This window comes from Callorhinus ursinus, unplaced genomic scaffold, assembly GCF_003265705.2.
Source record: "Callorhinus ursinus isolate GAN/ISIS: 27379988/994484 unplaced genomic scaffold, GSC_fseal_2.0 scaffold30, whole genome shotgun sequence".
NCBI lineage: Eukaryota > Metazoa > Chordata > Mammalia > Carnivora > Otariidae > Callorhinus > Callorhinus ursinus.
Window position 1 is genome coordinate 13,392,734 of NW_027397092.1, and position 15,119 is coordinate 13,407,852.

Genomic DNA, 15,119 nt, shown 5'->3' on the forward strand with positions numbered 1-15,119 from the left:
CACCTCCATTTCTCTGCATAGAATGGGTATCTTACTGGATACTTAGTAGATGCTTACTGAAAATTATCTACAGATTTTCCATGATGGAAATGAGGATTTGTCTTCTCTCACCAACCACTCTCTCTCTCCATTCATTTCTTTCTCTCTGGTGCAGACACTTTCTTTCCCCGTCACACTAGTATTGTGTCATCTTGAAATTTGACTGGATTGGTATCAGTTATCACAACTTAGTAAACACTATTGCTGCCTTCCATGTAAAATTCCCCTTAACCTGGAATTAACCACTGTTTTCATTTGTTTGCTTGCTTGCTTAGTTTTCTGTATGCCTATTGCTGGTGCATACTCGCCCCTTTGTCAAAAAGTTAACTCACCTTTGATATTGGTAAGATTGTATGTTGTTGTCAAGCCTTGTTCTTGGCCACCTTTTTCCCGGAGCCTCCCCACGATTTCACTGTCAACCCCTCGCTCTCTGGCTGTCCTGGGTGTGTTTTTCACCATTGTCCTGGGAATTCCCTTCAGTTCTTTTTCCTTTTTCTGATCCCATAATTCCTAGATCCTAAATTAGTTTCCTCAGTTCAGTTTTCATTTTATCACTGCACTGCTTTCAGTAGTAGCTAGCTAGCTGCTAAAGAGTATTTAGGAGGGGAGCTCTTGGGTGGCTCAGTCAGTTGAGCGTCAGACTCTCGATTTTGGCTCAGGTCATGATCTCAAGGTCATGAGATAAAACCCCATGGCAGGTTCCGTGCTTAGGGGGGAGTCTGGTGGAGATTCTCTCTCTCTCTCTCCCTCTGCCCCTTCCCATGCTTGTGTGCACTCGCCCTCTCTCTCTCTCTCGCTCTCTCACTCTTTCTCTCTCTGTTTCTTTAAAAATAAATAAATCTTAAAAAAAAAAAAAAGAGTATTTAGGAGGTGAATTCTCTAAGTCCTCACGTCCGGAAATACCCTTATCCTTGTTTGTGTAGCATTCTAGGTTAGACACCATTTTTATCCCGGGGTTTGAGGACATTGCACCGTCTTCTGACTTCCAGTACCCATGATGAGATGTCCTTTCCTTTCTGATTTCTTAGCCTTGACATGCAAGCTGGTGTTGTTTTTCTCTTTCTTTTGGGGGATTTTTATTATCTTCTGGGAGTCTTCAGTAGTCTCTAACCTGGTGATGACTTGTACTGGGACTTTTATATATCCATTTTGCTGGTAAATTTGTAGGCCTTTTCAGTCTGGAAACTCATATCTTGCAATTCTAGGTACTTGGAAATTAAAGGAAAAAAGTTCTACATCCCCTTCTTTTTCCTTCTTTATTGCTGTTCTTTCTACCCATTCCCTCCTATTGTATTTGTTTGTTTGTTCATTCTTTTGTCTTTGAAACTCAAACTTTTTAAAGATTGGCCCTCCTGGACTGAGTTATTAATTTTCTGGTCTTTTCTATCCCATTTTCTTTCTCTTATTTTTCATCCACTTTTTGAGAGATTTATCTTCTAAACCTCTGTTCTCTGAAGATGCCTTTTTTTTTTGTAGCAGGCTATTTTTGTATTATTGATTATTTATTATCTTGTATCTCTCAGAGTAGTAGTGATAATTTTTTGAAAATTTCTCCTCTCCACCTTGTCTCTCTTTTTGCCAGCACCCTCTTATCTTTTGGTTTATTTTGGTCTCTATCCTTTGTCCTGGAGGTTTTCCTTAAATAGCTGGTGACCTTTGGCTGTCAGTTCATATTTAAAGTGCAGACACCAAAACATACACAGAAACCCCCAAAACAGATCCTGGCTCGAAGCTGAGTAGAATTTGTGGACTGATTGATTTCATCACGCAGGACATTTTGTTGGGGGATTCATGACTGTCAGCGTCTTTCAGTTTTGACTGGTAGATGATTCAGATTCCTCAGATAAGCACCTCGAAGGGTAAAATGAATAAAATGTAGAAGGGAGCTAGAGGAACAAGCAAACTTTCTCTCATTCCCCCTGTTTGCTCAACATTTCTTCTTCCTCGTGTTTCTGGAGGCTCATCATTTCCAGAGAATAAATTTCATAACTTCGACCAGTATGGTGGAAGCCATCTGGCTATGATTTGTTTTATTTTCTGAATTTTAGAACAAATACCAAAAGCATTTATTGACATTCTTCCAAAATTAGTTTGTGAATGATCTTACACAGGGAAAGTGAGCATAATAATTAAAAAAAAAAGGAAAAAAAGAAAAAAAAAAGTACAGGCCATCCAAAAAAAAGGAACGTGATACAAATGTCATCTTCTTTTAGCTTAAATCCTAAGCAACCTGGGATCCTCTTATGGAGATGAGAGCAGAACCATGTACAGAATTGGTCATACAGTAGATGTCATGATTTATGAAGATAACACTATCAAAGAGTGTAGCAAACCATGATGCATGCAGCCTCATTAAAGATTTTATTGACGTTTTTTGATGAAAAGCATCTCTCTCTAATAGGAACTGGTGTTTTGCAACTCAAAACCTTGAGCTGAATTGATTGTAATGGTAATAAATATGATCATTTCTATTAGTATGCCATATAATGTTAGAAAAGTCACTTGATTCTCATACAGCAAAGCCTTCTGATGTTGATAATGAAGAAGGTGTTGGTGCATGTTAGGACATGATGTAAAAAGTGAGGCTTTGAAAAAGTGAGCGATGGATGGAAAGTCTGCTCGTGAGCCCTTTCCGCTGGCTGTAATGAAGCCCTTGGGCTAAATATGAACATTTCCTAGCCATTCTTACTACTGCCAAGCCCTGTTTGCCCAAGGTCACCAAAATGTTATATTCCCACATCTGAAAAAATGCAGTGTCTCTGAGTAAGAAAAAGGTTGAGATCAGTTTTGATGGCATTCCTATCTCTTTGACCTAGGAGGTTATGTGATATCTTGATGAACAAGGGGTGAGCGTTATATAGATTCCCTTTTCTATGACCTTGACCTCATTGTTTCTTAAATAGAACTTCCATAAAGCTCCTTGTTTATAGTTCCATATTTATCTTCCATTCTATAGGGCACCTGCTCATCAAATTTCTAAGCCTTTTGGGGATTCTGTGGGGGCAAATCATCTTTCTTCAAGTCTCGTCTCAGGTATCAGCCTCTTGGGTCCACTGTGTCAGTTACCACGGCCATCCATCTGCTTTTCTAGAATCCTGTTGATTTCATCTATAAATCCATTCTTGTTGCCTTGAGGGTCTGTGTATGTGTCTATCTGCCAACTTCTAATTCTGTTGTTACTCACTGGCCTTGGCTAAGTAGCCTCAAGAATCTCTAGGAAAGCTGTTTAAGCCTGGACATAACAGCCATGGGTTCCACTATTCCTAGAAGGAGAGGGAGGAGGAAAACCAGGTCACTGCCCGCTGAGCTTTGCCTGGAAGCCAGGTACCATCATCATCTCAATATTTCTCTTTCCTTCGTCTCTCCTTTTTCTTAATCTTACGGAATTTTTCATTTTTCCAAAACTACCTCAGAATTCCCCAAATTATTTATTCCTGCCTCTGGATTGGATTTCTCTTACATTATCTCTCCCTCCTTCGCCCTTCTAATCCCCAACTCACTGGGCACAGCCTCCCTCCCACCTTTATGCCTGGACCTCCTCCTGGAACTGTGAGGAGTTCCAATGCCAGGGATTCATAGAAGGTTAGAAGAGCAGAAGACTTCGGGGCATTTCTCAAAGTGTGTTTCTATGACATGTTCCTTCTCATCTTTAAAGAGATGAAATAGAAATTAAAAAGGGGTGGGATGCCTGGGTCGCTTAGTCAGTGGAGCATCCAACTCTTGATATCACATCTTGATCTCAGTGTTGTGAGTTAAAGCCCCACATTGGGTGTGGAGTCTACCTAAATACGTGTGTGTGTGTGTGTGTGTGTGTGTGTGTGTGTGTGTGTGTGTGTGTATAAAAAAGAGGCTTTGTGACCATGGAAGTTTGAGAAACACCATTAACAAAAAATACCAAAGTTTCCATACTGCTGGGCTCTGCAAGAGCTTTAAAATGTTAATGTGCTTTCTAACTCTTTAAAGGGGGATGCTAAAATGTACTTTTAACAAACTTTATTCGCCTTTTTCTTTATTCCTTCTTTCAAACTTTAACCTCCATCAACCTTTGATCACTTTCATTTCTTGGACAATCTCATATCTGTTGTCTCTTTTATCAAAAAAATCTAGGGGTTGGGGTGCCTGAGTGGCTCAGTTGGTCAAGCAACCAACTCTTGATTTCGGCTCAGGCAGATCACGATCTCAGGGTCATGAGCTCAAGCCCTGGGTCGGGCTCCATGCTGGTGTGAAGCCTGCTTAAGATTCTCCCTCTCCGTCTGCACCACCCCCCAAAAAATCTGAGTACTTTGGATGATTTATAATAAATTAATGAGTTCATTATCACTTAAGGCTAACCAAATTAGGATGGGAAACATGGCTAATTGTTTACTGAAGTGCTTTGAAGGAGTGAAATAAGCATACAGATGGAAAACAACTAGATAAAGCATCCTTTTCTTTGGTCACACCCCATTTGAAAAATTATTTTAAAGCTGGGTTTCCATGGGATCAGGAACAGTGTGGGAAGTAGGGAATATAGTGACTGAAGAATCATGGCTGGGAACTTCTTGGAAGCAGAAAGCACATAAATGCTTGATCTTCTGGATGAAGACGAGAAAGACATTGAATTATCAAGACCAAGGATGGAGCTAGTCTCACCCAAAATCTTTATATGTGGCTTTGATGAGAAAATTTGGACAGATTCCCTGTGCATGTGGATGACGAGAAACTTCCATGTTGTGAGATGCCACGCTGTCAGGAAGAGCCAGAGAAACTTCTTTTGAAAAAAATTAATAAATTTTAGCTAGGATAAAGGCAAGATAATGCCAACTTTGCATATGAGATCATCTTCCAGTTTAGTAGAAATGCAGCACAAAGCTTATCAGAAAATGTCACAGCAGGTACAGCAACAAGGTGGGTTTGAGGTTCACCTGGATTGAAGTGTCTAGGAAGCACCAAAACCTGTGGTTCATAGCTCTGGGTGCTGCTGTGACCAAAAACCCCATGAAAATTTTGGCTTTTATCAGTGAATATGTTGAATCAGAGAAGGAATGATGTCCTACTATTAGTAGGATGGTGCCCCGGTTGACTGAGTGATGCATAAGTTGTTCACTACAAACTGCTGAATAGAAGATGAAACCAGAGCAAAATTGGAGTTTAGTTTGTATGGAACAGGTAGAGCTCATTGTCTGAGTGAGATAAATGTTGGGAGATAAAAAGACCAGTGTGAGTCAAATCTCAGTTGGAAAATCAAGCATCATTTCTTTTCCTTTTTTTTTTTTAAAGATTTTTATTTATTTATTTGACAAGAGAGAGACACAGCGAGAGAGGGAACACAAGCAGGGAGAGTGGGAGAGGGAGAAGCAGGCTTCCCGCTGAGCAGGGAGCCCGATGCGGGGCTCAATCCCAGGACTCCAGGATCATGACCTGAGCCGAAGGCAGACGCTTAACGACTGAGCCACCCAGGTGCCCCTCAAGCATCATGTCAGGCATCATTCACAGTCCATCCATGTTGTCACAAATGGAAGGATATCTAAAAAACAAAAACAAATGAGAAGATATCTTCCTTTCGAATGGCTGAATAATATTCCACTGTGTATATGTACCACATCTTTTTTAATCCATTGATGGGCATTTGGGTTGTTTCCATATCTTGGCTGTTGTGAATAATGCTGTGATAAACATAGGAGTGCGGATGTCTTGTTGAAATCTCATTTTCATTTCCTTTGGGTATATATCCCGAAGTAAAATTGGATCATAGTGTAACTCTATTTTTAATTTTTTGAAGAACCTCCATACTGTTTTCCACAGTGGTTAGACCAATTTACACTCCCCCCAGCAATGTATAAAAATTCTCTTTTTACTGCATCCTTGCCAGCCCCTTTTGTCTCTGGTCCTCTTGATGGTAGCCATTCTAATAGGTGTGAGGTGTTATCTCACTGTGGTTTCAATTTGCATTTCCCTGGTGGTTAGTGATGTTGAACATTTTTTCGTTAGTCTGTTGACCATTTTGATGTACACTTTGGAGAAGTGTCTGTTTAATTCTTCTGCCCCATTTTTAATTGGATTTTTTTTTCTGTCATTGAGTTACTTATTTATAGGTTTTGCTTGTTAACCTCTCATCTGATATATGGTTTGCAGAAATTTTCTCCCATTCTATAGGTTATCTTTTTATTTGGCTGTTTCTTTTGCTGTGCAGAAGCTTTTGAGTTTGATGTAATCCCATTTGTTAAATTTTCTTTTATCATTTATGCTTTTCGTATCGTGTTAAAAAATCATTGCCAAGACCAATATCAATGATCTTCTTCCACACATTTTCTTTTAGGAGTTTAATCGTATTAGGTCTTAAGTTTAAGTCTTTGATCTCTGTCAAGTTAATTTTTTTGTGGTGTGAGATAGAGGTCCAGTTTCATTGTTTTGTATATGTTTCTCTAGCATTTCCCAGCACCATTTGTTGAAGAGATTATCTTTTCTGCACTGGATATTCTTGGCCCCCCGGTCAAATATTAGTTGACCACATATGCCAGGGTTTAATTCTGGGGTCTCCTTTCTGTTCTATTAGTAGAAGTGTCTGTTTTTGTGCCAGTATCATACTGTTTTTATTACTATGGCTTTGTGGTATAGTTTGAAATTCAGAAGCCTGATACCTCTGGCTTTGCTCTTTTTTCCTCAGGATTACTTTGGCTCTTGGGGTCTTTTGTGGTTCCAAATTTTTTGGATTGTTTCTTATATTTCTGTGAAGAATGCCTTTAGTATTTTGATGGTGATTGCATTGAATCTGTAGATAGCTTTGGGTGCTATGGTTATTCTAATAATACTAATTCTTCCAATACATGAACATCGGATGTCTTTCTGTCTGTGTCTTCTTCAGTTTCTTTTTAGCAAAGTTTTGTAGTTTTCATTGTACGTGTCTTTAATTTCCTTGAATAAATTTATTCCTAAGTATTTTGTTTTTGATGCTACTGTTAATTCCCATAGTCTTGATTAATTATTTGGGATGTTCTATATATATCAAATCATATCATCAGCATAATGACAATTTTACTTCTTTCTTTCCTGTTTGGATAACTTTTATTTCTTTGTCTTGCCTAAGTGCTCTAGCCAAGACTTGCAGTAACGTATTGAATAAGAGTAGTGAGAGTGTTCCTAATCTTAGAAGAAATGTTTTCAATTTCTCTCCGTTGAATATAATGTTAACTGTGGGTCTGTCATATATGATCTTTATTATGTTGAGGTATATTCCTTCGGTACACTGTTAAAGGTTTTTATCATAAGATGATGTTGTATAGTCAGATGCTTCTTTTCTATGTCTATTGAAATGATCATGTGAGTTTTATCTTTCCTTTTATTGATGTGATGTATTACATTTATTGATTTGCATATGTTGAACCATCCTTGCATCCGAGGGATAAATCCCACTTGGTCATGGTGTATCATGCTTTTAATATGTTCTAGAATTTGGTTTGCTAATATGTCATTGAGAATTTTTGCATCTATTTTCATTAGGGATATATTGGTTTATATTTTCTTCTTGTATTTTTATCTGGTTTTAGTATCAAAGTAATGCTGACATTGCAGATTGAGTTTGGAAGTGTTTCTTCCTCGTCAGTTTTTTGGAAGAGCTTGAGGAAGATTGATGTTAATTCTTCAGTTGTTTGAAGAATTCTCCAGTGAAGGATCTGGTCCTGGAGATTTCAGTTTTGGGAGTTGGTATTTTTTTGTTTTGTTTTTTGTTTTTTTTATTCAATCTTTTTACTCATTATTGGTCTGTTCAGATTTTCTATTTCTTCCTGAGTCTTAGTACATTGTGTGCTTCTAGCAACGTTCATTTCTTCTAGGTTGTGTAATTTGTTGCCACATAATTCTTCCCCTTAGTCTCTCATGATCCTTTTTATTTTTATAGTGTCAGTTATAATATCTTCTTTTTCATTTCTGATTTTATTTATTTGAGTTTTCTCTCTTCAGTTAGTTTAGCTGAAGGTCTGCCAGTTTTGTTTATCTTTTTAGAGAACCAACTTTTGGTTTTGTTGATCCTTTTTATTGTTTTTCTGGTCTGTATTTCATTTATTTCTGCTCTGATCCTTATTATTTCCTTCCTTCTGCTAACTTTGAGCTTATTTTTTTCTTCTTTTTCTATTTCCTTGAGGTTGAAGTTAGGTTTTTTGTTTGAGATCTTTCTAATTTCTTAATGTAGGCATATGTAGCTATAAACTTTCCTCTCAGAGCTGCTATTGCTCTATTCCACAATATTTGGTATGTTGTGTTTTCAGTTTCTTTTGTTTTGAGATAATTTTTTATTTCCCTTTTGATTTCTTCTTTGACCAAATGGTTGTTTAGAAGTGTGTTATTTAGCTTCCACAATTTGTAGATCTCACTTTCCTCTTGTTGCTGATTTCCAGTTTCGTACCGTTGTGTTCAGAGAAGATAGTTGGTATGATTTCAGTCTTCCTAAATTTGCTAAGATTTGTTTTGTGACTTACGACTTATGACTTATGACTTATCTACCCTGATTTTTCCATGTGCATTTGAGAAGAATGTGTATTCTGCTGCTGTTGGGTGAAATGTCCTGTACATGTCTATTAGGTCCATTTTTTCTAAAATGTTGTTCGATTCCAGTGATTCCTTGTTGATTTTCTCAATGCTCTACCCATCGTTGATGGTGGGGTCCTGAGGTTTCCTACAATCACTTGTCAGCTTTTTAGTTAAGATCAAGTGTGAGGTACCCTACAATTCTTATACTGTCATGTATTTCTTCCTTAAGATCTGTTATTAATTGCTTAATACATTTTGGTGCTCAGGTGTTAAGAGCATTATATATTTACGATCATTGTATTTTCTTGATATACTGACCCCTTACCATTTTATAATGACCTTTCTCTTATTACCCATTTGGCTTGAAGTCTGTTTTGTGAGGTTAATATAGCTACGCCTGCCTTCTTCTCATTTCCATTTGCTTGGAATATCAACCTGTATCCTTTCATTATGAACCTATGTGTATCTTCAGAGCTGAAATGATTCTCCTGTAAGCAGCATATAGTTGGGTCTTTTTTTTTTTTTAATCCATGCAGCCACTCTGTGCTTTTTGACTGGTGAGTACAAAACATTTAAATTTAGGGTGATTATTGATTATTTACTAGTGTCATTTATCTTTTGCCCTCTGGTAATTTTGGGTCTCTATTTCTTTTTCCTTCCGTTTATGTTTATGTCTGCCTTTGTAAGTTGGTGGTTTTCCATGATGATTTGCTCAGTCTTGCCCTTTTTTATGTATAATGTCTCTGCTCTAGATTTTTGCTTTGTGGTTACCAAGCATTTACATAAAACATTTCATAGATAAAATAATTCTTTTTTCTGCTGAAAGCAGTTTATCTTCATTCACCTATAAAGTTTCCATCTTTTTACTCAAACTTTTATATTTTTGATGTCACAAATTATCTCTTTATATGCTATGATTTCATTACCAAGTTGTAGTAGATATAGTTATTTTTAATGCGATTTTCCTTTATCCTTTATGTTATAGTTGAGTTTATTATACTATTCTAAAAAGAGTTACAGTATTCTAATTCTGACCGACTTTATCAACTTAATCAGAGTTCTGTGTACTTTTGCCTCTTTGTTTCAGCTCAAAGAGCTCAGAATTTTCAACATTTTATATAAGTCAGATCTCATGGTGGTGAACTCCCTCAACTTTGGTTTGTTTGGGAAAGCCTTTATTTCTGCTTCATATCTGAAGGATAACTTTGCCAGGTGGATTATTCATGGCTGGCAATTTTTATCTTCCAATATTTTGAATATGTCATTCCATTCTCTCCTGGCCTGTAGAGTTTCTGCTAGAAATTTGCCGATAGCATAATGGGGGTACCATTGCCGGCTACTGTCTTTTTCTCCTAGGCTGACTTTAAAATTCTTTCATTATCATTGACTTGTGACAGTTTTAATATAATGTGTCTTGGAAAAGATCTTTGTGCATTGAAATAGCAAGGTGTTCTGTTAGCTTCATGGACTTGTATACCCAGTTCCTTCCCGAGATACGGGAAGTTCTGAGCTATTATTTCTTTAAATATTCCCTCTGCCCCCTTCTCCCTCTCATCTCCTTCTGGGCTACCCATTATTCTTGTGTTGGCTTTTCTAAAGGAATCAGATGGTTCTCATAGGTTTTCTTCACTTTTTAAAAATCTTAGTTTTTTCTCCTCTTACACCTGAATCATTTCTGTATTTCTATCTTCCATCTTACTCATTCTCTCTTCCATATGATCTAGGTCTATTTCCACTGCCTTCCTAAAGCATTTTTCATCTCATTTCTTGAATTCTTCAGCTCCAGAATTTGTTTGGTTCTTTTTCACAATTTCAGTCTTCTTTGGTTAAATTACTCCTGTTCATGAATTGTATCCCTGAGATCATCATATTGTCTCGCTGAGTTTTCTTGTAGCTCATTGAATATCTTCATAATAACTATTTTAAATTCTGTATCAGTTAGATTGCAGTATCCCATATCTTTGGGTTTGGTTCATGGAGAATTGTCATTTTCTGTTATACTCTATGACCATGATTTTTCATGATGTTTGATGAAAAGTGCCTCTGCCACCATATTTGAGGCAGCAAATACCTTTCTTATTTAGGCAGTGTTGTTTTTGTTTTTAAGATTTTATTTATTTATTTGTCAGATTGAGAGAGAGAACACAAGCAGGGGGAAGAGCAGGCAGAGGGAGAAGCAGGCTCCCCACCAAGGAAGGAGCCCGATGCGGGACTAGATCTCAGACCCTGGGATCATGACCAGAGCCCAAGGCAGATGCTTAGCCAACTGAACAAACCAGGCGTCATGGTTTTTTGGGGTTTTTTTAAAAAGATTTTATTTTTACGTAATCTCTACACCCAACCTGGGGCTCTTGGTCACAACCTGTAGACTAAGTCACATGCTCCACCAACTAAGCCAGCCAGGCGCCCCTAGGCAAGGTTTTGTTTACTTTGATACTATCAGTTGAACACATTGGTAGTTAGGAGCCTTCCTTTCGTTTTCCAGAAGGTGGCGCTATAGCACCAATTCTTGGTTTCTCTACTGGAGCTGGGAACACAAAAAAGGCAGAGTGGTGGTTGAGGTGGGGGGGTGGTGTGTACTTAGCACTTGGGGCTTTGGGCATGCCTCTGCCCTGGTACGGGAATCATCAAGTGCAAGGGGAGAGGGGGGTCCTAAAGGTCTATGGGCCGTCCTCTTGAGTCCTGGGGTAGATAGTAGGAGTCACTTTCCTTCACCTCTCTTTGTCTGCCTATTTCATTTCCCTTTCCCTCCCCTCAGTCACTGTGGTCTCTCAGAGAGAGCAGCTTGGTCCAGCTGCAGCCTATGGGCCCAGGCAGATTCACCACTCCCCCACTCACTGCCGCCACCCTTGACCTCTTCTGCCAGAAGGGTCATGGCTCCAGCACCACTTCCCTCACTCTGCCACCTCCTCTGGGGTCCAGTTCGCCCACATTCACGACCACAGATGGGCGGATCTCTGGGATGTCCTTGTATGTTGCGCAGACGCACTTTTGGAGGGGAGGTAGTTACACATGTCCCATTAGTTGTATATCAGAGGGGAGAGGGAAAAAAGAATGACTCACCATCCTTGCAGCTGACATCACTGTGGGAGCATATTTTGCTGTAGGACTCTAAGGCAGGCTGAAAATTACAAGGAAGTACTTCAAATTGGGAAACACATTTAGGTCTCAATTTCTAGAATTGGGAAATAAAGTCCAATCAGGTGCAGCGGTAAGTTTGTAGAGCCACTGACGTTCTGTGTCAGTATGCGGGGTGGAGAAAGGCCACACTTTATGGTGGCTGGTCTTCACTTTTGATCCTGCCATTTGCTTATTCCTGTGGCTTCTCTCACGTTGGTCTCTGCTTGTCTCCCTGCAAGAATGGATGACACTCCTCATCACCGTTGCGTGTTGTGAAGCAAAGAAACTTTATTGGTGAGGTAGATTTGGAATGGGGCCCTCTGCATGAGGACATTCCAGAAATACTAGAACTCTTTGAACTGACAAACAGAATAGGACTAAAATGCCATTTAATCTAACAAATGAATTCAAGAGAGGATACTTATCATTATGAAAACCAGTTGTGTGTTGTGTGTACAAGGAGATGTAGGTTGAAACATGAAATTGCTGATATTCAATCACAGATAAGGCAATTTCATATTATATCATATATTAACTGGATGAATTTATTATGCTGACATTATACTGCAAAAGACTATAACAATATGGAAAATTAAAAACAGTGTGCAAAATGTTTTATACATTAATTATAACTAGAAATTTTTATAAGAAACCCTTAGGACACAGAAGAAGACTAGAAAGAAAAAAGCAAATGATTTATGTTTGAATCATGAATGTATAGAACTATTTCAGCATCATGTAGTATGGAATCTGATATTCTATAATGATCTTATACCAGGACGTATGAAACATGACAAAATTGCTGGTTCTTGAGATAGAATCTTACTTGGAATTTTTCACTAGAAAATTTCTACTTTAAGGAAAATTTAGATTTATGTTGTGATTTACCTCATTTTGGGTGTACATTTCCAGATTTGGGGCATTTTTGTCATTCTTATAGTAGATATAGCTCTTGGAAGCTAATGGTATCTCAAACTCTATATAATCTTGGTTTTGATCCTTCTGGGTAGATCCAAGATTCTAGAAATTAATTAGAGCGGTAGCTCACATTTGCATGGTCCCTACAAAGCACATGTAATACATAAACTTGCTTTCTATTACATATATCTCTTTTCTTTCCTTCCAGGTCTACCAAAAGCAGCTGTAATCAGTCAGCTGCAGGCTTTAAAGGGTTCTGCTGGCTTGTGGGCTTTCGGTTGTACTGCTAATGACATCATTTATATAACTCTTCCTCTGTATCATAGTTCAGGAGCTCTTCTGGGAATTGGTGGATGTATTGAGTTGGGTAAGTTTTCATTTTTTGCTTGATGAGTTTCCCGAATGCTTACTAACCATAACTTGTGTTCATTAAAGTTTGAAGCTCTATCAGTAGAATTCAGAGTGATTGTGGGCTTATTATTATAATTAGAACATAATTTTTATTAAAAGGACACAGTTTCGTGACATACTCAGTCTATTCCTGAAGTGAAAAGAGCAGTGCCTTGGACATTAGGTCACATGGTTGGAGCCGGCTGTTGATTGGGCTTCCTTCTTCATGTGGTCACTTATCCTTTGATGGTCTACTCCTGCCTCCTTAAATGGTGATAGGAGCCTTCCAAGAGTGTGAATGTAGAAACTGCGTAGCTCTTAAGGCTTGACCTCAGAAATCACACTGATCACCTGCATTTTGTTGATCAAAGCAAGTCACAAATCAGTATAGATTCAAGATTTGAAGGGTGAGGAAACAGACCCTACCCCTTGAAAGGGAGAGGTGGCAAATTCACATTGTAAAGGTAAGCGCACAGAAGGAATTGTTGAGGTTATCTTTGCAAACAAGGTACCCCAGGCACCCAGTAAGTTTGTTGGTAGCTTGTGACTGAGTGGATTCCATTCATGAACATGCTGAGATTATTTATCTGGCCCCTAAATAGTATATAACAGAGACCATTCACTACTATCTGTATCTGTCTGAAATATACAAAAATGATTTTATGGAATAGCATATTTAGAATACGATCAATGAACAAAGGCAAGGGTCAAGACATTAGCATTTTCCTTGGAACATATTCATATGACTTACATTCTTGTGAAAATTAGGTTGTTACATTTCGGGTCCGTAGTCATCGATGAACTTGGCTGGTGCTATCTTCCCAATTCTGCCTTACCAACTCTCAGCATCAAGAAATATTGAGGCAGCTTTAAGGTTTTGAAAATAAATAAAATGTACATATTCAAGAACAAAAGTAAGTGAATATTCTTGGTCTCTGTGAAGACGGCTGACCCTTTCCTGTAGTCATGCTCTAATACTTGCAACTCCCCTACTTATTTTGACCTCTTCTTTCATCCCGTATTTCAAAAAGAAAAAAAAAATATTTGCAGTCAAAATATAGAATTACAACATGAATTTTTTTAAAAGTTTATTCAATTGTAAGATTAATGGTTTCAAATGAGCTTGAAATAAATGTCCACTGATGGATTAGAAAAGCCTTGAAATGGAGGGCAAGACAGAGTTCCAGGAGTTCTAGACAGGGCAACATCCTTTGTGTTTTAGGTCAATTCTGCCCTTGAATATTTTTCCCCAGCGCCTGTTCTTTGCCTTTTCTCATAGGAGCTACTTGTGTGTTAAAGAAGAAATTCTCAGCAAGTCAGTTTTGGAATGACTGCAGAAAGTATAATGTGACTGTGTTTCAGTATATCGGAGAACTTTGTCGCTATCTTTGCAAACAACCGAAGGTAAGAGGAATCATTTTCAGAAGGAAAAGTAATTTCAGAAAGAAAAAAGTATGGAGAGAAAAATAATTTTTATTTGTGTGTACTCTACCTTCTTTCAGAACATAGTTTGACTGATTTACAGAGATGTAGGCAGTACCCCTAGAAAAAAATGAGTATAAAACAAGTCAGAGGAAATAAAAGGAGAGCTATGCAGGATTGTACTAAAGTGCTTTACATTGTGGCAGGATAGAAGACACTTGTGATACAGTCCACTTTATGTTTAGACAGATTAAAATTTCTGCAAATGTAGCACACATCCAGTTATGAAATTAGATGCGTGCTCTGTACAACTGCAAGATTGAATTAGATAGTCTTTCAAAATGCTGTTCTTTAAAAAACAAAACAAAACTAATGATGTTGATTATACTTTTTTGTTATTTCTTTCCTTTTGAATAAGTGATTACATTAGTCTGTCTGTTTGTTTGGCTTTGACTTAAAGTTAAAAAGAAATTTTGCTTTCATGTGTTCCTGTCTCCCCACCTAAAACCATCATTCCCACAAACAACTGATAAATTGTCCCTTTCTGAAAATAGACAAGGAGAGAGAATTGCAAGAGCCTGAAGTCTGTCTTTATTCATTTGTTTGCGTTTTTGCCATCAGACATTCTTTTCCTGGTCTCATTTGTATTTTGAGATGCTTATTTTTTAACTGATTTTTTTAAACATTCTTGAGGCTATGAAGAAGTGACCTTCTGTCATCAAATC

The 15,119-nt window shown here is 37.9% G+C and overlaps 1 protein-coding gene across 3 annotated transcripts in view; it reads left to right on the top strand.

The window, feature by feature from the left end:
- Positions 1-15,119, top strand: part of SLC27A6 (solute carrier family 27 member 6) — a 68,650-nt gene that overhangs the window by 14,191 nt on the left and 39,340 nt on the right. For all 3 annotated transcript variants that reach the window (XM_073878533.1, XM_073878534.1, XM_025860930.2), the window contains 2 exons: positions 12,791-12,949; positions 14,252-14,376. In XM_073878533.1, the coding sequence (XP_073734634.1) occupies positions 12,791-12,949; positions 14,252-14,376 (284 nt within the window). The remainder of the gene's footprint in view (positions 1-12,790; positions 12,950-14,251; positions 14,377-15,119) is intronic.